At 40.1% G+C, this 24,117-nt stretch overlaps 1 protein-coding gene across 1 annotated transcript in view; it reads right to left on the bottom strand.

Moving 5' to 3' along the window:
- The window catches only part of ALK (ALK receptor tyrosine kinase), a gene marked incomplete at both ends in the record, with an annotated part of 342,274 nt that overhangs the window by 229,526 nt on the left and 88,631 nt on the right, over positions 1 to 24,117 (bottom strand). Inside the window, one exon of the mRNA XM_080340946.1 lies at positions 12,990 to 13,154. Coding sequence (XP_080197072.1) covers positions 12,990 to 13,154 — 165 coding nt within the window. The remainder of the gene's footprint in view (positions 1 to 12,989; positions 13,155 to 24,117) is intronic.

Below are 24,117 nucleotides of genomic sequence, written 5' to 3'. Positions count from 1 at the left end.
CAAACCTCCCTTCTGGCCTTTCTGCTGTCAACCACCCCATGTGGGAAGTGTGTAACATCCACATACATAACAAGCACTAGTCTCCCTCAATATGTAGAGGAGGGAAAAAGCAGTGCAGCATTACTTCCTTACACTACCATCCCAGCTGGTATCTGTGTAGGTAAGAAAGGCATTGCACTCATGTTTAAAAAAAAAAGAAAAGTTGTTGCTATGCTTGTTCTCACACCTGCAGCCAGTGACACAACACACACCTGTATCACCTCATGACAGTGTCCGGCTTTACAGAACAGCCCAGACTTCAGCTTAATATGCTTTAGCCGGATGATGAGAAACTGGGAGCTACTTCAGCAATTTCACAAACAGGTCCACTGCAAATACACCTGGGCTAGCAAAATGCCATTTCCTGCACTCTGAACCCCTTCAGCCAGCAAGCCCAAGATGCTTTTAAAAGAGAACATGACGATAATATGTGTTAAAGATCAGAGGAGAAGTAGGGAATAGGAAGGTGGTTTTCAGAAAATGTAACCACAAAAAACAAACAAACAAAACCAACAACAAACCAACCAACCACAAACAAACAAAAACCAAAACAAACAAAAGGGAACAAGCCAGTTCACTGAAGTTTCTGCTGTCTGTGTTATGAATAGCTCTTCTAGCAAAAAAGAATTGTTCAATAACTGAATTTCATTGGCTTGCTGATAAAAGTAGCATACCAAGTAACCAACAAGTTAGCTAATATTTGCATGTTGTTTAGGTCATTCTGGCTGTAGTGCCCCCTAAAAACTTCACACTCAGCATCAGTCTTTGGTGGCACACCGAGTTTTAACAGACATAACATTAATATCATGCCCATAGCAATCAATTTGTAGCCCTAATGCAGTGCATTTCACCTGCCCACCCACAAAGCACTCTGAAATGTATCATTCCCTACGGACAGAAAAAGCATAGCAGAGAGTGGTTAAAAGCATTGTCTGTAACATGCATCTTTTCCATAGAGTTTATTGCTGTGTCTTCAGTGACATCCCAGCCAAACTCCTCCATGCAAAGAAACTCTTCCCCTGAGCGAAGTGGTGCTTCACACCCAGGTGAGGTACCTTATCTGGTTGGAGCTAAGTTACTTCAACTACACTTTGTCACTCTCTCTGTAATGAAAACACAGGACAATGATCATGCAAGCACTGCCCCCACTCCAGCATGTTTTTATGGTTCCCCTTCCTGTCCAGACAGAAACCTTCTCACCACAAGTCAGTGGAAAGAATTGGAAGTGCCCAGCTTCATTCAGCACTCAACTGTGACATAAACTCCCCAAACATCTCAGCTAAACACATAAGCAAGAGCACAATACCAGTTCTACTGAGAGCCTATTAGCTCTGGTATGACTTTGCAAGGTGATTTGTTGTCAATACAAGGAAAACTTGAATGTTGATTCCCCAAGTTCCATCTGCAGTAAAATACCTCTTAGTCCTGTCACTGAGACCCGCAAACGCTCACTGTAAAACAGAGCAGCAGGTTTAGTGGTAATGGAAGCCCAAGTCCAGTTTCTAAATAGTCAACAATTCAACTTTTAGTTCTTGAATTTTCCTTGATTTTAAGATGATCAGTTGAAACACTGCTGAATACAAACACACCAAACATTCCAGAAGTTCATACTCAATTCAGCTTTACATGCAACAAAAATTACTTGAGTCCCTTGTACAGCAAACACCTGCCATTAACCATTCATTCTGCACACTGACCACAGAGAGAACTGCCTGCAGCAGGTCAAACACCAACCTTGAAGAGGCCTGACGTACATTTGGGTAATCCCTTGCTTCAAAGCCATCACAAATATCACTGTTTTTCCAGAAGGTTTACAGGTGTCATGGTTTAACCCGAGCTAGCAATACAACCACAATAGCCGCTCACTCACCTGCTTCCCCAGCCCCACAATATGGGAGAGAATCAAAAGGGAAGGGAGAAACTTGGGCTGAGATAAACACAGTTTAATAAAATAACAAAATACTAATATACTACTAGTAAATATATGTATATAAAATAGAAATAAAAGATACCCAAGGCAAGCCCTCACGAACATGCTGAGCAGCCAGTCCCAGGAAACAGCACCTGGTCACACAGCCAATCCCAGAGAGAGAGAAAGGAGGAAAAAGGCAAAATGGCAAAAAGCCAAACTAAACATCCCACACCAAACACACCCCCGGCTGCACCCCAGAGAGAGAGCAAGACGAGCAGAAGAGGAAGAGAAAAGGGGACGAGAAACCAGAAAGCCTCACTCTTAAATCTGGAGCATAACACTGATGGGATGGAATACTCTTATTGATCAGTGTGGATATCAGTCAAGCTCTGCCCCATCTCTGCCCCCTTCCTCGCTGCCTCACACCTGCGGGCAGAGCTCAGAGTGTCCTTGGCTCTCAGACCAGAGCAATTCAAAACATTAACCCTGTGTTGGGGTATTATCTTCTCATTCTCGAACTAAGTCCAAATAATGAGCGTGCTAGCTATGAGAAAGAACAGTTTCTAAATGCATGAAGAAATTAACCCATTTTCAGTCAAACCAGCACAACAGGCAACCAGGATCCAGATTTTCTGTTCCCTAATTAGGTGGTCAATACCTTCAGAAAAGTTAAGCTGCCATCTAAACCTCTATTTGCCTTTTCCATAGATAGATAAGACAACCAGTTACCTATTCTACACTAGTATTCTCAACTAAATAAGAGTCCTTAAAGAAACTTGCTATGAAAAATGTTAATTGTTGCTGTTCACTCAGCTGTTGCCACTAATTTGCAAATGGTTTGGCATCTTTACTAAGTAGTCAGTTCTAGAATCTGCTCTTGCTTAACAGATATTCCTTTGGCTTGGTTAGTCACTGGAAGGGTCATTTATTTACATGGAAGTCATAGCTTCTGAATTAAGATATATAATATTTATAGTATCTTACTGTGAGAATCTTCCTTTTAACCTTTAATTGATGAAAAAACAAGGATTAATTATATTATCTAAACTGTTAATTGCTCAGGAACCTTGATCTGACAATGACACAATAACTCTATACATATTGCCCTTAGCCACCTGGTACGTAAACCAACAACTACAGAATTAAAATAGTTTTACACTACTCACTCAGACAGTGAGGCTATCAGAATGAACTTTTCTTTTCCCTCAATCTAAGAAGTTCAGTATGTAAAATTTCAAGCTCTGTATGTTACAGCAGACTTTCACCTGCAATGAAGTGACCTTGTTGACATGCAGGATCAGCTCTGGCAGGCAGGCAGAGCTGCCCCATCCACAGTCAGCAGCCCGAAAAGCTGTAATTCTTTAGGGCAATTAAACACAAGCCATTCCCTGCGTCCTCCCCAAATACCTCCACACTTTTGGGAAAACCACCAAGAGTGGAATTAAACTTACATCATAATGTTGTTTTAACATGGCCTTTATATTTCTTCAATGCACTGAATAAATGCCTTGAAACCAGAACACCCTTGAACCTTCAGCTATTCAAAATCAATACCATATTTTATTTCAATTATTAAACTGTTCTTACCTCAACCCACAAGTTTTCTTACTTGCACCTTTCCAATGCTCTTTGCCCTGCATCTTGCTGGTGGTAGGGAATGAGTGAGCTTAGTTGTGGTGCTTAGTTGCCAGTGTGGGCTAAACCACGACCCTGACCTTCCCACTTCTCCCCGGGAAGCACACAAAAGCTGCAAGAGGACCCACACTACAAGGGGCAGACACCGTGAGTTATTGTAGCTCTGTCCTGCCTCAGGTTTATTCTTTTAACACAGGCAATGGCAAGCAACAAACCTGGTTCTGCTGTTTGCAAGCCTCTTCAAATCTGGAGAAGTCTACTCATCATCTTGTTTACTCATGTTTACCACCAGATAATTTAGAAGGACAGCCTCTCACAGAAGAGTGGGAAGATCTGCTCACAGCCATAGAACAGCAAGGAAAAAAACCTTCAGAACAATGTCTAAAAGCCCACTATTACATTTCTTGAATTCTTAAGGAAAGGCCATTCAGAATTAAGGGGTGCTTGCTTTTCTCATCTCTTTTGTGACACTGGAGTATTCAGCTAATAGAGCTGACTTCCATCTGGGTTTGCAAGCAATATGAACTTATTTATATCAAGTCAAACCTTTTTTTTTATTTTTTTAATATTCTTATTTTCATTTTAACAAAAGATACTTGTCTTTATCTTTGTTTAAATTCTGTTTATTAGGGAAGGTAAAACACAAAAGGTCAAGCATTTCTAGATTGCTTGTATTTGACAGATAAGACTGTGCCACTGGGACTACAGAGACTTGAAGGGACTTAGAGAAAGTGATTTCTTTGTGGAGGGGGATGCACAACGTTACTGACTGCACAGAAAGGCGGCGCTGCTCAACACAGGAACGGGGTCTAGGACTGGAGACCCCAAATCAACAACAAGATATTGTAGTCAGTATCCCAGCAGACTTAAACATAACATGGAGGACTATACTCTATTTCTGCTCTCGGCACACACTCCTTGACACAGGCACGTCTGGACAGTGTAAAAATATTCAGGGATGTCTGGCCGTAAGTTTGCTTCTCTCTCCCGCTCTCCCAGCATGGCTGTTCTGGTGTTTGTACATTATATCATCTGTTTAATAACTGTGCTCTCAAAACAAGCAAACAAAGAAAACACATGAAACTTCAGGGATAGCTTCTAACTCATAATTGAATGGATAATTATTCATTAGAATCTAGGCAAGTTGCTTGGGGCCGCCTTAACGGGCATTGAATGGTATTACAATTTTTTTTTTTAAAGATACAAACCAGAATTATCAGTATCTTTAACACTGCAACCTCCATTTAAGCTGCTTTAAGAGAAAACTCCAGGGTTACGTAGCTAACCTCATAAGTTCCTCTCCCCTTTCAGGTAAAGGTAAATGAAACTGCTTCAGTCAGCTCTAACATTAACAATTCTGTAAGTAAGATTTAACTTCTGAAGGCATGTTTAGGGGAACACTTCTTGCAATATCTCTGAAGCAGTACATTCAGCTGTGTCTTTCCAAAAATGAGATATTACACACCCATTAGTACCAACATATCTGCTACAGATCTGCATCTAAACAACTCAAATTTCATCAGAAAACCAAGGACAAATATTAAAAATAGCTCTTCTCTTTCTTTACACAGATTTGCCTGTCTAGATTAGGCAAAAAGATTAGCGTGCCCTATAATCCTGACTGAATCATGATCTTTTCTCTATCACAGTTCCAAATTAACAATTTTTTTACTTTTGTTTCATTGTTCGGGCTTTGTTTTGACAAGAGTCACAACAGTAAAACCTCTTAGTTTTCAGAGTTCCGTGACTCTCTTTTAATGTATTAATTCAAGCATAGGTGTGTGAAATAGCTACTGCAACACAATAGACACATCATTATTGATGTTAAGAACAACAGTGAAGATATTGCAGTTCTGATCAATTCACTGATACTTTTAAAATAATCTCACACAATATATATGTAGAAAATCCCAAATTATTATATCTATTTATTATAACTAAGCCAAGACAACTTCATGACAAAAATACCACAGAGCAACAGGCATCAAACAGTACTAGTTAAGGTGCAAGAGATTTAAAACATTTGGCACAGCTAGGAACACAACTCACCTTGGGCAAATGATTTAACCACACTTTGCTTTACTTTCTCTTTGATGACAAGGAGAAACACTCATCCCAAATCGTTAAAACTGCATGAAGTGCCTTATTTAGTAGAGCATTCTCAGAGTCTCACAGGTAACATACTAAAAGAGCCCAGATTATTGTAATAATTGGCAATGGAAATAATTAGACTATGGCTGGCAAGGAGTAGCAATACGCAGCCAAGTGGCTCACAGTGTCTTGCTGATACTCCTTTACCATGCATTAGATTTTTATGTACAGAACTTTATGTGTGAGCTGTCACTGGCACGGTAAAAAAATAAATATAGAAAATAGAGGTAGCAGGCAGACTAGAAAGAAATTACAGCTATTAAATAACAGTTTATTAATTCGTTGAATGTTTTTTGCAGAAATATGAGTTTTCTACACATGAAAAGTTCAATTAAAAAAACCCCAAACACAACATATGCATGGATGTCCACAAGCATTCAGGAATAAAGAACACTGCCCCTACATCACAGAGGAAAAAAAACCTAAAAATGTGTGTTAATCCAGTAGTTTTTTCCTTGAAAAAGGTCAAACACAGCCAAGGAGTAGGATATGCTTCCCTCCAGCTGTCCTTTTAATGTCCCTCATCTTGCCAAGGAGAAAGCATCATTAAGACTGAGAAAGAGACCATTTTACAACCCATTTATTCGTCATTGTCTGTGCCTTTTCTGGATATACTTGTTGAAGTACATTAGTCCCAGGTAGGCAGCAAGCCATTAGAGCATACTAACATCTGATGCACACAGAAATTAATTCTTCTTTTTCAGCTTGGGAAACAGAACACTTCAGTCTGAGTTGCACGCAAGTCTTCACTGAATTAAGGAATGAACAAACAAGAATTCTAAAATCAACAAACCCATGTGCTTATCCATAGTCCCTATAAATACATACCTACTCTATAAACAAACAGTGTCCTACAATGAGACAATAATTTTCCTCTTTAGAGCAGGCTCATTAAAGGGTAATAATTTTGCAATAACAAAGCACAAGTGTAGTACTAATGAGAAGAGCAAGCTGCAAAATGCTAAGAACATCTTGTCCATTTCTTGTATCGTCAGAGTATGAGCTGGAATCTGATCACCACAAAAAGGCTGCACTTTCTTTTTCTTCATAGCCCAAGGTGCTCTGGAAGCAAGTTTGGTTTGCATCTTGTGTATTAATGTTGCATAAATTCCTATGGGGTTGTGTTGTAACACTTGATACCTACATGTTGCTGAGTATCAAACTTTAAATCTCAACAAGAATAGCCAGAACTATTCACTGTAAATAATATTTCTGATTTTAAAACCCTCTCTGTTTACAAAGAACTTGACAGTCATCCCTACAAATCCATAAGTCTCTCATTCACAATAAGATCAATGAATAATTTTCAGTCCATATGCTGCTTCCAGATCTCACTTAATTCTTCTGCTATTTCACTTGTGGTATGCAGTTGACCCTACAACTCACACACAATTATTTTCACTGACTCGATGGCTACACCTCGAAGATAAAAATAACTAATAGAAAACTGAATTCCACTTTGACTAAACGAAAGTGTGGAAGTTTATAAATCTTTATAGGATACTTGTAGTCTATCTGAATGCTTATAAATAATAAAACTAGTGTGGCATCCTAGCACAGTAGTATCTATTTAAGGACTATTCAACCACCTGGATTGAATCTTTGCAGTCTAGGATGATTCACATTCTTCTCCAGCATTAAAAACTGGGGTGTAATAAAAATTCACACCTGCAAGTTTTTTATTTTTTTGTAAAAATTTGTGATAGGTTCAATACCATTTTTCTTCCAAAATAGAAATTCTCCTGAGAAGACAATTCTGCGTGGGTTTTTTCAGACCTACTCTGCCAAAACCTCAAACTCCATGTATTGTTTTACTAATTAAAAAGAAGAAATACTGTGATATTTTGTTTAAAAAAACATATAAGATAGACCAATTCTGTGAGATCAAAGCATATCCTCAAACCAGCCTTAAGGATTAGCGCAAAGGAAAGACTTTGTTTATCAAGCATGAGCCAAGTTACTCTGTTTACCCTTTACTCTTTCCCCTGGTAAATAGCTATCTTTTTCAGAGATATTATTTTTCCCCAATTTTTAGCAGAATTGTGTTACAAGTCTTTTTTTTCTTCTTAAGAGTCCTATGTGAAAAATAACTTCCCAACTACTTACATCTTGCAAGCCCACATTGATTTATGCTCTACTGTTTTGTTAATAACGTGATAATCTGAAACAAAATATTATTTATTATCTTTTATTATCTCCCTCATTCTTCTTTGTCTGAGGAATCATAAATTAAAGTCAACAGCCATTTTATAATCCTGCAGTTCATTATCTCCCATTTGCTAATATGCTCAGCGCCTTAGCCTTGCTCCATTTCTTTAGTAATAATTACAAAAATCAAAAGCACATTAACACAATGTGCAGAAACTTCTTGTTTTAGAACTTATGTAAGAGCTTTTCAACTAATCAGTGGCTGGTTAGGACACTGTCCTCATTCATCTCCCTCTTCCCTGCCATCCTTCATGAAAGTTTAATCTACATTTTCCATTAAGGAGTTCTCTCAATTGGTGTTCATGTTTGCAAGGTGGCTAATTACTTTTTTGATTCTTATTTGAAATGGTGGTCATATGTCCCCAACTTACCTCTTCATCCAAAATTTTTATCAAGTAGCTGCATATGTTCATGGTCCTGAAATTTTCAGATAACAGAAGCAGAATTTCACTTACTTCATCTAAATCACAAGATTTAAAAGAGGTGCAGGCAACCCACTTGCATCACCATAGTCAGGAGTGGTCAAGCCTCTAATTCTTCAAGTTTAAAACTGCATTTATGGTTGGAAGCAGACCATTCTGACATTTGATCAAGCACAGATCCAGATCCAGTCGGTATGTACTTGTTTTGGGTCCAGCTGCTCCTGGTCCTTCCTCCTTAAACACACAGGATTAACTTTGTACTAGTGGTTTCTCTCTTCCTTGTAAAATTTGACTGGGAAAGAAACCATGAGTGTGCTCCCAGGTCAGGGACCACAATTATTGCCCTCCACAAGGCCATGGGCAACACAGCAAAGCAATGCTGCTGACAGGACGCAGAGCCGGTGCCTCTCTAGGGGAAGGAAAATATAAGCACTGCAACAGGATAGCAGGAGAGATGAATTCTGGAAAGACACGTTTTGTGATGGATGTTAAACCACCTGCTACTGTATCCGAGAGGCACCCATAGTACAGAAAACCCTGGGTTTGAATTGAGAGTTGGGAGGCACAGTATTCATGGCCAGTTTGACCCATCTCAGCTTTATCAGAGAGGCAAACGACTCTTCCATTTGAGCAAGACAAACACATCCGCCCACACAGCTGCAAAGTGCAACTTCCTTGGTCTACAAATTCAGTCACTCTAACTGCAAACTGCGTTGTCGAACCTGCCTCCTCAGGAAATACTGCCACAGTTGCAAGATCTCCAGTTCCTCATATTTCATTACGATAGACTGCAGTACGTTTGCTGGTATAATATATTATGAAGGACCATAAATAATTAAGAATTAATCATACTTGTCAAAATAAATAAATGCAGTCAGTGATGCAGAATGCTTGAATATTTTATAGCATCTTTTTGCTTATTCATGAATTAAAAAAAGTCTAGTAATCAACAATGGATTGCCTGCTCTTTACAGCACACACGGGCCTGATTCAGATCCCAACATCAGAAGTTCTCCTGTCAATCTTTAGCACATGAGTGGAATTTTAACACTAAATCTCTGATCCTAGAGAAAGTTACATAAGATTGACTCAGAAACATTAGTAACTCCAGGAGATCTTCATGTACTGGGCAGGGCCTAGCTCACAGATACACTAGTGATTCTATCACCCACTTACAAGATAAGGGAGAATGGAAGAGAGTGAAGTGTTTTAGCACAAAATTTAAAACAAAGCAAAAGAATCCCCACCAACCATACACAAAGTGCCTTGACAGCCTCCCTTCTAGAGATCTCTATAGACAGATAGTTCTTCCTACCAAATACTCAATATTTTTGCAGGGTTCAATACCATTCCCAAGGCTATAACAAAATTGCAAATAATATTAAATTAAATATTAACTTAAATAGCACCTTTTCCCTGACTCCAAATTGGTCTGAAACCCTCTCCTTTTTCAAAGGCAAGAAAATCTGGGCTGGGAGGTGAGGGAGGGACACACCATCACACCAACCCTACCAGCAGAGACCAAAGATCCATTAACTTCAGACATCTGTCTCTTAAAACAGACAGGTGTAGATACCTAAGACAGAATATATGAACAGGGAGAGCAAACAGTTGTACTTCCTCATCCTTGGCCCTCAAGGATCTACTGAATTCAGTAGCTGTAACTATTCTTCTTCCTTGCACATATCCTGTTAATTTGCACACTCATAGGAGGTTTTAGCACCAACAATACTATGTGGAAAAAGGCATACTGAAGGATCCCCTTTTGTTTTGATCCTGACATCTACTAACTTCATCTAATGCTTTCCAATTCTGTATTAGAAGAAATAATGAATATTCCTTCTGTACTCATATTTTTGGTGATTTATGAAGTCTTGGGAGTTTATAAGCTTTATGTATCTTTTATAAAGATTTTATAATATTTTGTGATTTTTATGAAACTCTGCCATGTATTCCTTTAGATGTCTCTTGCAAGCAGGGTAGCCCTAGTTAATTTAAGTGTTCCTAAAAGACTACCATTACATACTTTCAGATCATCCTTGTTTCCATTCTTTTAATAACTTTCCCAGATCTATTAAATGATTTTTGATGCACAGGAACCAGAGCAGAATGCTGTATTCTACATACAGCTTCCCCACATATTTATACTATAGTATATTGTTCCTATTTTCTACTCTCTTTTCAGTAAATCCCAACACCCCATTTACTTTGTGACTGCTACTGAATTGATGTTTTCACAGCTCTATTCTTACCCCAAAATCAGCTTAAGTGATTATAACCAGCTCAGAACTTGTCCTTACATGTGCCAAACTCTGATTGCTTCTCCCACCACTCAGTTAAAAAAATCTAAACTAAATGTCAACTGCCACTATTATCATTTTAAGCATCCTTTTGCAATTCCTTGCAAACCAGACCTCCAATCTCCTACCCTGAATAATTTACCATTAAACCTTGCCATCTCACTATCTGCTCCTATTCAGAAGATCAATGATTTGTGTGACACCACATGCTGAACACGCTGAGTGGAGCACTCAGATGTGACCACAATCAAATGCTGAGACACCTGAAACTAGTTCTTCCTCTAGGTAGCTTAATTCATGCTGATTTGTTCTGATACCTTGAGGCTGAGCTGTATCGTGCTGTGGGGACAGGGGCAAAAATACAGGAGTTCTTCCAATGTCTCTCTTTGGAAGATCTACCAATGATTTCCTACCAAACCTATTACAGAAACTTACATGAAGCACAATGAATCATACCCAAAACATTTGTCTCTAACAATGTCTTGACATGACTCAATAGCCAAGTGACAAGGATGAGCTAAACCATCCCAAAATCTAGTTATGCTATCTGTTTATCTCTGTGCATTACTGTCTGCAAAGGAGGTGAAATGAGATTGAGATAATTGGAAGTACAATTTGCAGGAAACAGTGGGGTTGGAATTACTGTGCTTAATTATTTCAGATTGAAACAGACCACACAACTATCTGTGCCAAGTAGCTGTAATTAAAGTGATTTAAAATAAGGAGATGCTAGCTCCAAGTCTTGATTTTCAAACGAGTCTTTATACACACAAGAGTCAGAGTCATCTATGAGTTGCAGACCTACAGCTCTCCTGAGGGCTTACTAGAAAATTACCACTATGTTCAACACGCCTGATAATTAAAAAAAAATAACAATAAAACATATCACCTCAAACAACCCACCCTGGCACACCACAGATCTAAATGCATTCAATCAATGTGACACCGGGTACTTGCCTCTTGGAATAGGAGAAAACAGTAGAAGACAAACTTCAGCCTAAATTGCCTACATTCAAATGCCATCTTGATGCTGGCTACTAAGAAAAGGATCCTTTCACTAGCAGCTTTCTGTATAAGGGGCTTCTTGAGTCAGGGACTGTAAACAGACTATTGAATTAAATAACCAGCGATTAATGTATTGTGCAAGAATTCATCTAATCTTTCTTTAAACTTATGCATACTTCTGGCCTCCATAACATTAATTCATGCATCTTATTACCACAGTTTATTCAGGTACTACATCAAAAATATCTCCTCTTGCTAGCTCTATACCCAGCACCCACTAACTTCACAGCTGCTTCCCATTGCTCTTCAATGTGCATTTTTATAGACCTCTACGTCCTACCATGGCAGACAGAATAAATAATCTTTGTCTGTTTAGGTTTTCCTCATACAGAAACTTTTTCACATCCCTGATAATCTTTGCTGTCCTTCCGTATACCTCTTTTTTTTTGCCTGGATAAAGCTTGTAGCCCTAACTCCTCCATTTCCTTTTTGTAGCTCCATTCTCATCAACACCACCTAACCCTTACAGGCAGAGACTTCTGGTAGGTGTCATTAACAGCAGAAAGGATATTAAGAACTTTTCTTCTTTCCCAAGATTAAAAGAGCACAAATACACCTAAAAATCTTTTTAGGACTTACAATCTTAATGAAATATGCTGGTGTTCACAGATATGATCATGAGCAGGAAAAATAATTCAAATAAACTGAATTTTCTCTGAAGGAAAGGGAAGAGTCTGTTGCACTCCTCTCTTTTCAGGCTTCCCTGCTCTCTTTAGATACTGGAACTTTTTTGTCTATTAAGGGCAAAATCCATGTTTTGATGTCTTACCAAACAGAAAACCTAAGCCTGGGATGCAAGGACATTGCCTAAAATGGTCTCCAAATAAGCAAGCAGTACACAGAGGTAAAACCAGACTCTGTTTTATTCACCTCTTCCAAACACTGAATGACCTTAAACACAGGCATCATAGTACTGTTCTCATCCGAATACCATCCAGGGCATGCATCAGCCTAATTCAGATTTTACACAATACTATATTTAATATTTTGTTTCCCATATATACGATGCAGACTGCCTTTAGACAAAACCAAATCTTTCAAGTGCAGAATGACTCCCTTTGTCACTCTGTTTGCATTCATTGCCTGCTGCACTAAAAGGATTGCAGCCATCTTAAGTCTTTTAGGAAGACATGTTTGTTTGGGTGGAGTTTTGGGGTTCTTCTGTTAGCGATTTTTTGGGGGGATGGGAGTGAGGGGGTGTTTTGCAAAAAAGCTAACCACTACACTGAAGGCATTACATAGTTGTATTCTTCTTACCTTTAGGTGTATTCTCAGAATAATCTCTCTCTGGCCCATCCAGGATGCTTAGCTGTGAAATCTCCTCTGCACTCAGTCTGAGCCAGGCATTGTTGGGGGCTTCCTGATCTTTTGAGGTAAGGGAATATTCCAGCTCACAAGGAGATTCAAAATTGCAGTCAAATACTGGAAAAAGAAAACAGACACAGAACACACCAGGTTAATCAAATCCAGTTTCCTCTGTGCTGGAAGGTATGTATACACACTCATTTCACACTTTAGTAAGTTAGGGCTTGCTTTTTTCCATAATGAGGAAGAAAAAAATGGAGGAAGTCTCTAAACAGACAGACAAATATATGCCCAAAATGGACTGCACAGAGAGCTTCTTTATGAAGGTAGCAGCAAATCAAGAAGAAGGCTCAAGAGCCAGTAATCCCCCTCCAGGACAGACACAAGGGCAGCACAGGCTAAAGCAGGGAAAGGCATCACCTAGACTAAAGGGAAACAGCTGCGTCAGTTGATAAAAGAGGAGAAAAAGCAAATCTCTTCAGGGATGCTGGTTCAAATTCAACTAGGACCACTATAGTGCAAAGACCACTAATATGGTTCGTAGTGATGTCCCATCTGCTTGAGCACAGGGGTCTGCAAAGCACGTCACGTACCCTGGCCATAGGGGACATGCTGGTAGCCACGGGGACTGTACCCTGCAAAGAAACCTTCTGACCCCCTGGGTCTAAAATGCTTCACTGAGGCAGCAGAAGCAGCAGAAGCCTGATCTGCTGCTGCAAAACTTCAGCCTCCAGGCAATACAGCCAGCACCTGCCTCCAACACAGACAGTGCTTTTTGACGTGTTTCTCTTTCAGAAACCAATTACCCTGCTGGTGCAACTATGATTCACTTCCCAGTGTCCAGTTTACTACCACACCATAATTCAAGTCGCTTAACACAACATGCAGTGATAACCTGCACGGATTTTAATCATCGAGATTGCTAAATTTTCTGGAATGCCCTGTACACGTGTGCTTTTGTCACCACAGTCAGCACTCAACACAATATTCGGTAACAGAAATAAACTATTTCTGACCTAACTCAATGTTTCTGAAAAGGCTAGATCTATTTGAAAAAGCCCAACAAAATAATCCAGCTCTTCCTTGGAGTCTTCTACACCGTCTACTGTCCTGCACCAGCTATGCAAGCGGAACAAATAATCTGAATTAACATTAGTCAAATTAACTATTTTTTTTAAACTTCAATTACATTCTCTATTAAACATCTAATGTCTTCTTAGTGTGCACAGATTTATGTAGTTCACCCTATTCTCCTGGTGATATAATATTTTCTAATCTGAAGGTTAATACTGTTGCCCTCTCACTATACTTTTCCCAGCTAATTTGCCTTTTTAACAGCAAGCTTGAAGGAGCGAAATCTATTCTTCCAGTTTATATTTGATTTTCTTAATCAGGTACTTTATCATTCACTCAGCATTTTGAATGCTTCACTACACCATATAATGTAAGAAATCCATATACACCACAAGCAGCAGTAACAAGGATCATATATATTTCCTTAAATTTGAAGGCACAAGTCTCTACCTTCTTTAGGCTTCTATGTTATCAATATAAGCATCATGATACATGAGGCACACTTCAATTTAGGCAGCAGGGAACAGTTTACTACACAGCTTACTACTGCAGTATCATACCCAAATCTCAGACTACTTATCTCTAGTTCTTTAAAAAAAAAAAAAAAAGAAAAACAAACCTAACATTTTTTGAACCCTAAAAAGTGTTAAGAGACTATTAAACTTTGTATCAAAGCCCAAATAGACAAAAGAGCAACTCAACACTAACTACATGTTATAGAAGATACATCATCATTACTGTGTAGTTTAGTTTTGGGCAAGACCTCGAGCAGTATGTGCCTCAAGGCACTGTCAAAAAGGAGGGAATGGGAAGAAACACAGCTCGTGCAAAGACTTTTGACAGAACCCACAGAACAATGGAAGAGAAAACTCAGGCCAAGGACAGCACACGGCAAGAGCAACTGTTTCAAATCAACTATTTAATTCTTTGTGGGAATCTCTCCTATTTTCATGAGCTTCCCAGTAGTGACTGCTTGCTCCCACTCCTGTCCCACCCAGAAGCCTTGGTGCTCCCTTGCCCCCAGGCAGAGAAACCCTCCATAGAATCATAGAATGTCCTGAGTTGGCAGGGACCCACAAGGATCATCAGGTCCAACTCCTGTCCCTGCATGTGACACCCCCACAGTTCACACCATGTGTCTGAAGGTGTTGCCCAATCTCTTCTTGAATACAATCAGGCTTGGGACCATCCACGGGGCTCTCACATTTGCCTTGTCAGTCCTCGCCCTGACACTGATCACGGTGCCCACAAGCACTCCACGGCCCGCTCAGCTCTCCCATTCAATCTCACTTTCCCGAAACTCCTCCTCGAAAGAGAGCTATCAATGGGTTGTGGAGCCCTTAAAACAGCATGCCTCTGACCTACAACTGGGACAGCTTAATTGGGGCATGTGATTAAATACCAGCCATCACATTTAGTGTAATGACCCCTGCAGACAACTAAAGCCTCTGCCTGAAGGGAGGAAAGTAAAGGAAAAGATGCAAGTAGCAACATGATTTCCTTCCCTTGCAATGAACAGCCTACGGAGAAGTGGGCAGGATCCAACATGCCTGTTGTGGTCAAGCTGAATGGCCTTTACGACATGTTAGTCCTTCAAAGAAGAGGAGACTGCTTAGCTCATACCTCTGAGCATGTCTGAGCATACCTCTGAGATGCATATTTGCATCTTTTACAGAACTTGACAGTCCCCCCACATCACCAGAAGACCTGCAGTATTCATAGGCTCTTATTTAAATTAATCTCATGTCAGACAAAAATTTCAGTGCTTTTATCCTATTCAGTACAAAGAAACGACGACAAAGAAGTACTATCTGATGCAACACAGCAAAGACTATGCAAATAGCGCGCAGTCTTCCAAGCCTAACATTAACTTCTTACCCTCAGGCTTTCCGTCTTCTTTAATGTCCTTCACTACTGACAATGTAATACACTTTATAAAAAAAAGCATTCTATACAATATACACATGTTTTTTTTCACTGATAAGCTGCTCTTGTTGTGGTAGCTGCTACAAGACCATATAAACCACACTTGCAAATACAGAACCTTCACAATATTTGAACTGCTGCCACAAATCACCTGCCATTTTTTATGCCTCTGTATAGAAAAATGGTCTATCTCCTTCCTTTTTTACTTTTGTCTTAATATGTTCAAATACAACACACCATTTATTTTTTTTCTTGCCCAGTTAAGAAGGTAAAGAAGCAGCTATATGCCTTTGGAAGCTGAATAAAAGCCATTCTGTACTTTTCTGAAAAACAGCAGACACTGCAGGAAAGGTAATTAAATCTAACAACTTTTACAGATTATTTTTTAAACCTACTACCAATGTAAATTGACAACACACAGAGCTTTAGGACTTGAATAGTGTGCTTAGTCAGTAAAGCAGAGATTTTTGTGATTTTTGGTGGGTTTTTTAACAAAAAAAAAAATCACAAGGATTTATATCCAGTGTATGCATTTATGTCATAGCTATAGACACTATAGACCCTAGAGGGTCTATAAGAGTTTAGGTTCCAGCAAATTGCAAAATCTTCTTTTAAAGATATTGAAAAAAAATGTCCAATCCCTTGTCCAACAATCTTTTGCATCTGCAGCCACTGAACACTAGAGAGACAAAACAGTTAATTCATTAGAAGTCTAGTTCATCATCATTACACCTTTAAAGAGGAAACAGAAGTGATTATTACAATCAAATTAAGGTAAACATCTGTTTAAGAAAGGCTGAAATGATTTCAGTTTCTGGTATGTAAGAAGATACAGGTTACCAGCCATAGACTGAAAAGTAAATTAAGCTACTACCTGATTGAAAAGACAGTAGAATCCATGTGTCTGTCTAATGACATTAAAATCTTGCAAGTGCTTCAATTTATTTATTTTTAATCAACATGCCTAACAGCAATAATTTGCACACAAACACCTAAAATATCGAGCAACTACAGCTGTCTCAATTAAAATGATCAGAGTTTTGTAATAAACAAATGACTTAAAATAGTAGTATAATACACCAAAACACAGTAATCTGCAGGAAATAACCTTTTTCATTGCTGCAGCTCAGATACTAGATCATTCACTCTTTGGATCATCTTAGATAATTTGTGTAACCACACATCACAGAAACATGCCTTATTTAGAATGAAAATAATCTAATTTAAAGAGAGATAGAAAAAGCCTGTTCTTTTTAAGAAACTATTCTGATTACCCTTTCTTCAGCTGCCCAACAATAGATGAGGTTTATTTGCTTTAAACCACATCTCCTTCCAATCGCAAAAGTCTTATCAGGAGGTAATTCCCTCTTAGATTGCTCCTTCCTAGTTCTACATGTGTCTGACTTTAAAGGGTCCCTTTCATTCTTGGTCTGCTGACTCTTACAAATCACTACTCCTTCATTACGCTCAGCTTGTCACCCCTTTGCAAAGGTGTGGTTGCTTTCTCACCTCACTATGGCAGACAAGGGAGTAGGTAGAGGTTCTCTGTTTGCAGAAGGGCCAGCTTAGAGAGGTACATCCTAAGTGGCATCTCATCAGCTTAAACATGACTAATTTGCACTACATTTCGAGAAACAAGCGTAGAATGTAGAGGTCACTTCCTCGGACCAAAACAGGACCACAACCTCCTTCAACAACACATCTCCAATGGGCAACGTTCGCAACAGCAGTATAGAAACAGATAAAATATTCTTGTGCAGGATGTCTTTTTTAATACAAATATTGACAGATATTCCTTGTGGAGGAGACATAATTTAAATTGTATAGTAGAGATGTGCTCTGCTGAGTGAGCTTTGAGACCTCCATCAATACCCACTAACCTCTATTATACTCATGTTATAAGGCCTATAAGCTTTTAATTTATGACAGGGAAATGACAAATTGATTTTCCGGTTATTAATCCTAGGGACAGAGTCAGTTCCTCAAGCCTTCTCCGCATTCCCTCTGGGTAGAGAAGGGCACAAGGCACTCAGCCTAAGTGTTTCAATTGCCTCATCAGGGCCTTCTAAATTTCTGTCCGCCAATACAGGGGTCCACAAGTGGGGTGATACAAGGAAGCCTGCAGCAGTAAGTATTTCTCCCCAAAAATGGAGCATAAACAGGAGGCTGTGCTCTCCAGCTGTCAGCTCAGCAGCCTGCTGAACACCCAGGAGGACCTCGTGGAAGAAGACACACCAACTCCAGGCCAGGTCCTGGGAAGTGACCATTGCCCTGCTGAAACTCTTTGCAAATGGATCCCCTAGTACCTTCCACTGTGCAGCCAGAGGTATCAGCTGTGATTTAAAATAAGTGAATCCACCACAGGATGGAAAGGTACAGAAAAAAAAACACATCGGAAAAGGAAAAGGTGTCAGCAATCATGCAAATTAAAGAGGAAAAACAATTGCGGGGTTTAACAGCCCTGTTCCTGCTGAGAAAGCAAGCCTGAGGAGATATTTTCACTTCCTTCCTTCCATTGATCAGCACTGAGACAGGGCAAACTGGCGCAGCACCATGACATGGCAGGGGAGGGACTGGGGAGGCTCTGGGGAGGCTCTCGAGGAGCTCCATGGCACCACTCCACACAGCAAAGTTTTGGGGTCTGTCCCACCTGATGCGCCTCTGTCACCTGCAGGTGAAGTGGTGAGGAGAGCAGCTGGGCAGCGCAGCAGCCGCTCCAGCTGCCCTGAGACCTGCCTGTGTTCACTGGGGACCTCCTAATAATTTAATGCTACTTAACACAAGCAAGCTCATCTCTCTGTGTCCTTCTCCTGCACCAGCAGGTCTTCACGTACGCTCCCCCGACCTTGAATTTACTGCCAGAAGCAGCTCCCTGGCCCAGAGCGCCGATGTTGTGTAGGGGGAGTCTCTCCACACTCTCCCCGCACAATGCCCAGCCTGCTCAGCCTCCTGCCACCACAGCACCTGTTTTGTGACCCCATGGGCCGGGCTGAGCGGAGCCCCAGACAAACCCCAGAGCCAGGTGAGGCCGTCAGGCCCTCACCTGGGGGACAGGGACATGCCCTTTAGGGAAAAGAGGATGTGGAGGAGGACAGATGTCCTGGTGGGGCCTGGTGAAGCCGAGGGCCAAGCTGGTGGCCTGCCTGGGGGGTTCCCTGATGACAGAGCCTTTAAATGGATCCTCTGGGGAGTGAGCCACTGCTGGGTGGGCCACTGCTTCGAGAAAATGGCAATAACGCAACCATTCATTTATTTGTTAAGAGAAATCTTTAAAATGACAGCATATACTTTATATCCACCCAGCTCCTTGGTGTGCACCACAGACTGAATCACCACAAATCTCTGACAGCTGCTTTGTTCAGTGGAAATCAAGCTACAAAGAAGAGAGCCAAGACTCCTTTATCAATCAATTATAAGCACAGTCTTTCAAGACAGTTACAGAGAGAGGTGTGAGGAGAGCAACCAGCAATAGCTCTCATTTCATTCCTCCTGCTCTAAGAAGTGACAAAGCTCATCCTCGACACAAGAAATATTTGTTCACCAAGTTTTCCATGCGTGCAGCAGAAACAATAAATGAAAGTGCATTTCTAATGCCAGTTCTGGCCAAAGACTGAAGTACTGTCTAACAGCGATTGTTAGAAAACATGCTCCAGCTGGTTCAAAACAGTAGTTGGATGAACTGTCATGTTTTGACAGTTCATACAAAGGACCTCTTGCATGAAGTCTGAGAGGTCTCTAGAGACAATGAATACTTGAGAAACAGGGAGAAAAGACATTTCTTTTCTTACTCTATGTTATTTTCTTATTGAAAAAATTTTGAGCTGTCATTGGCATATTATCTGCAGATGCGGGAGGATATAAGGAAAATAATAACTTGAAAGAAAGTAAAAATTTCTCCCCAATGAGATTTTCTTTCTTATTTCTTGCTTAGCACAGCCTTCAGTTTAGCTAGGCTAAACTGCTGCTTTTCCTGTGATCTTCCTCCCTCTGGATTTCAGCACCATTGTGTGTGACAAAAATACCATTTAATTGTTAAACAACAATTCTTGCACGTGTATATGGGGTCACAGCACCTACTGTTTTATATGGAGCAATTATATTTATCTGGTATAAAAAACTGCTGTTAATTGAAGTCTTGCTCTATTATGTTTATAACATTACTTCCAAAAGTATGTTGGAGTACTTTTAAGCTTGCAAAAAGGATGTGTCTGAATTAAGGTAGTACATCACATTTGCAACATCTTTACTAAGAAAGCATTGATTCTTTTTTGCCTCTGGGACAAAGTATTATTCTCCTCATTCCTCTCCTGACTTTATCTCACCTTCCAAACAGGAACTTGTTGTAACAATTAGTTCCTATCGATGCATCTCACTATGCCACGTTGAGCCAAGTATCATGATAGCTTTATCATTCTGAAGATGTCAGTATTAGTCTGATTTGTTGTAGATTTCTAAAACAAGTAGTCATGGGAACCTAACTGTAACATGAATTCATCTGAATGGTGCTCTCTTTCTCTCTGTTTTCCCTTTTGTTTGATGTTCAGGCTCATTGAGTTTCATGTCAGCAGTGTCTATCTGGTATCCAAAACTCACATGAATGAAATGGTACTTTGAATGCATGCACATGAGTACTGCAATTCAGCAAATTGCACATGACCTACCAGAGAAAAAAAATTAATAATCCGACACCTTGCTGAGCAACTGCTGTGCCACTGAGCATCAAATACACAGCAAGAATGGCCCCACGGCAAAATTAGTCTAATGCATTATTTTTTCCTTAGCAAACCCAATTCAGGAAATAAGGAACTCATCACAGAGGACATTCCGTTAGAAAGTGTAAAAAAACCCACCCAACAACCCTGTCAAATTAGTTTTCTGAAGACATAGAGCTGAGTGAAGTTATTAATAAGTTGTTAATTAAGGCCATCCTTTGGATTATGCTTTTAGTACCTATTAAATCAAAGCTGTGAATAATTATGCACTCTTGGAATGTATGTGCTCCTCTGCTGAACTCACTTTTTGTAGACATTTTTAAGCACACTAATAATTTGGTAGGCATTTGCTACTTCCCCCTGAGTTTTAATCCCAGTTAATTTTGGAATCCAAAACACCACTATTTCCTAAACTTGAGGGGTGGGGGGGGCAGGGGGGCAAAAAAAAATATCTGTAAACTATATTGCAGAAATCTGACACAGTCCAAGAGAAGTACTTCTGTATTTTGCACAAAGCTGGTTCAGAATAGCCAAGAAGTTCAGCTGCTGCTGGGGTATCTGGCAAAGAGATGCACAGGTAGCATGGCAGCATAAGAAGATTTTAATAGCAAACATCATCTCCTGTTTCCCAAAAGGTCCAACATGACAACCCTTACGCCTGTTACTCTTACAAAACGTGCTCTTCTTGGACAACAGAGTTTAGATGAGTTGAAGTGCATTTGTTTTTTTCCCAGATGGTAGCACTTTGCGCAATTGCCACCATACCCTGCCAGGGTCGTGTTCCATGTTGAGGGGTGTTGACTGGCCTGGTGGGATGTGAAGCATGGGGCAGAGAGGGGTATATTAACTGCATGAAGGCTTCCAGGCTTTAAGGGGTGCCCACTGTCTGCAACCCCTCTTAGAGAAGCTTAATGGATTTCTTACACAACACCTATGCAGAAGAGAAAATGAATATTCAACCAACCAGGACAAGAAATTAAATATGTGGCTGGGTGCTGTTAATCATGTAAGCCTCAGGACAGAGTTCCATCAGGGCTGGAAATGGGTGATTAATATGCTAGCGTAAGTCCATGTATGCAGAATGCATTAAGTTTGTTCTAGCCACAGGAAATGGTCTGAGTGTACCTCAAAGAGAGTAAAAGAAAACACAAAAACATAGAGATTTAAAGACCTGTCCTGCCCTGCAGGCTGAATTCCCAAATAATTTTGACTTCATGCAGGGTTTTTTTAAGTCTTTATTTTCTGAAAGGCAAGTGGATTTTGTATCTTTGAGGTGGTGGATGATTAATCAATGTTCAGATAGAGACAAATCTAGAAACCCCTAGACAAAATGGAAAAAGAGGTCTTGTGAATGCATCACTCTCAAGTATCCTGTTGTGCCAGTGATTACCTATTGGGATTGCTGCATATAGTTTCAAAGCTATCATCAAGCACTGCTCCTGCCAGAACTACTAGAGGCAGTCCATCAGGATTTTTAATTCTGAGCGTAGAAACAGGGAACTTAGTTTGGCAGAGGGACCCTACATTTCCATTTGATCAGCCTTTCAATCAAAGATGTTTCTCCAATAGGGGAACATGGGAAAAAAAGTAATTAAGACAACTATTATTGCCCACTCCAGCAATGTCAGCCAGTTAATTAGATGGGTCCCATCAGGTGATTAGGCAAAGTTTTGATAGAAGTTTTATAGAGAACTCTGTAATCTTAATCATGCTGGGAGCAGTGAGGAAAGCTTCTCACAGAAGAGGAAAACACTATAACAGTGAAGGACTGATGGGTTTTATTTCTGCTAATGATTTATTGTGGGATTTTGAATGAACCACTTGATCAGAAGGCAGGGGTGGTCTCAGGACAAGGTTACTCGTTTAGAGCTTGGGTGTTCTTTGTCTTCTGCCTTACTCTGCTGAGTCCTTGTGTGACCTTCACAGAGCTGCTCAGATTCAGCTGCTGAAAGGCACCATCCATCCCTGTCATGGTCATAGCAGCTCTGGACAGAAATCTAGATCCCTGGGAAGTTTACTAATAAATATTCAGGTGCATATAAGCTGCAAGTATGCAGAGGAATAGAGAGAAGTTTTAAGAATTGCCCTTTTAGGCTCGGGCTGTGCTTACAGTCTCTACTCCACATCCCCACAGTAGCCCCCTGCACATGGTATACCTCAAGTGCAAGGACATATGTCCCCATAGCAATGTGATGGCACATTCCAGTCTGAAATGCATGACTTCAGGGCTACTGCCACCATTTTAATTTAAAGGAGGTTCTGCCAACTTTTGAAAACATTCAAGTGCAAAGCTAGGGAAAGAAAAAAATACTCCTTCCCATCTTCAAGATTCTCCAGTAGTTCAAGGTACGTGTCCCACATTACAACTACTGAGGGAGAAAACGTTTTAGACTTGTCCTGAGTGAAGATTGTATTTTGTGCAACACCTCATCAAATTTCTGCCTTTCCTTGCAAAACAGATGGTTGGGATATGGTAGAATTTGGTCTTGTGCAACCAGCTAAAATAATAATAAATCATTTCAGCTTAGATGCAGTACATTTATCTCCATGTGATGCTGTCAAATGGAATCAATGCTTCTAGGTTTTAAGAACAAAGACTTCCCTTTGAATTGTATTACTGAGAAACTGAAAGAGTTTAGGAAGAAGTAATAAAGGATAAATTAAAAATCATCCTTGCAACTTCTGAGAAAGCCAAGTGAGGGGAAAAAAGATTGTACTACCGTCCCTTCCAAAACGAAATTGGTGTGTCCTCATCGTTCAAGCAGATACAACAGCTAGGAGCAGATATTGTATGCCAGTGGAAAGAATATATATTGCACACATAAAAGGCTGCAACATAAATTTGAAGAAATATGGGACTCCTTCATACAGGTAGGTCAAACTTTTCCCTCAAGCAGATAATTACAGGCTTGGGGTGAGTAAATCTTATTAGCCTCTCAGCACCTTATCTCCCCTCATAGAGACTGGTAGTAGATATATAGTAGATATATTCTACTTTAGTCACTTTCTGGATTGCATATTAGATATTGCATTATGCAGTCTGGTCCTAACTAGGACCATAGTATTTCACAGTGGAATGGCTGTGGTTAGTCAGCAAACAGGTCATACCAAAGAACAGACAAAAACAGATTCCCAGATTTTGGAAGGGATGGGAACTATGAAAGGAGATGTCAAGAAAAAATAGGTTGGATACACACCACTTCTTTTTATGTCATCACTGGATTCCAGCACAGCACCCTAATGTTACAGTCAGGGACCTTGTTTGTGTGGGAACAGGGCAGGCTGGACTAGCCAAGGCCACCAACACCTCCATGGAAATGACGATAGGCCAAGGCCATATTAGGACATCAGGCTGACCCCAGGCTGGA

Source organism: Nesoenas mayeri, assembly GCF_963082525.1.
Source record: "Nesoenas mayeri genome assembly, chromosome: 3".
Taxonomy (NCBI): Eukaryota; Metazoa; Chordata; class Aves; order Columbiformes; family Columbidae; genus Nesoenas; species Nesoenas mayeri.
The sequence above is the reverse complement of the archived record's forward strand: the minus strand, read 5'-3'. Positions and strand labels throughout refer to the sequence as shown.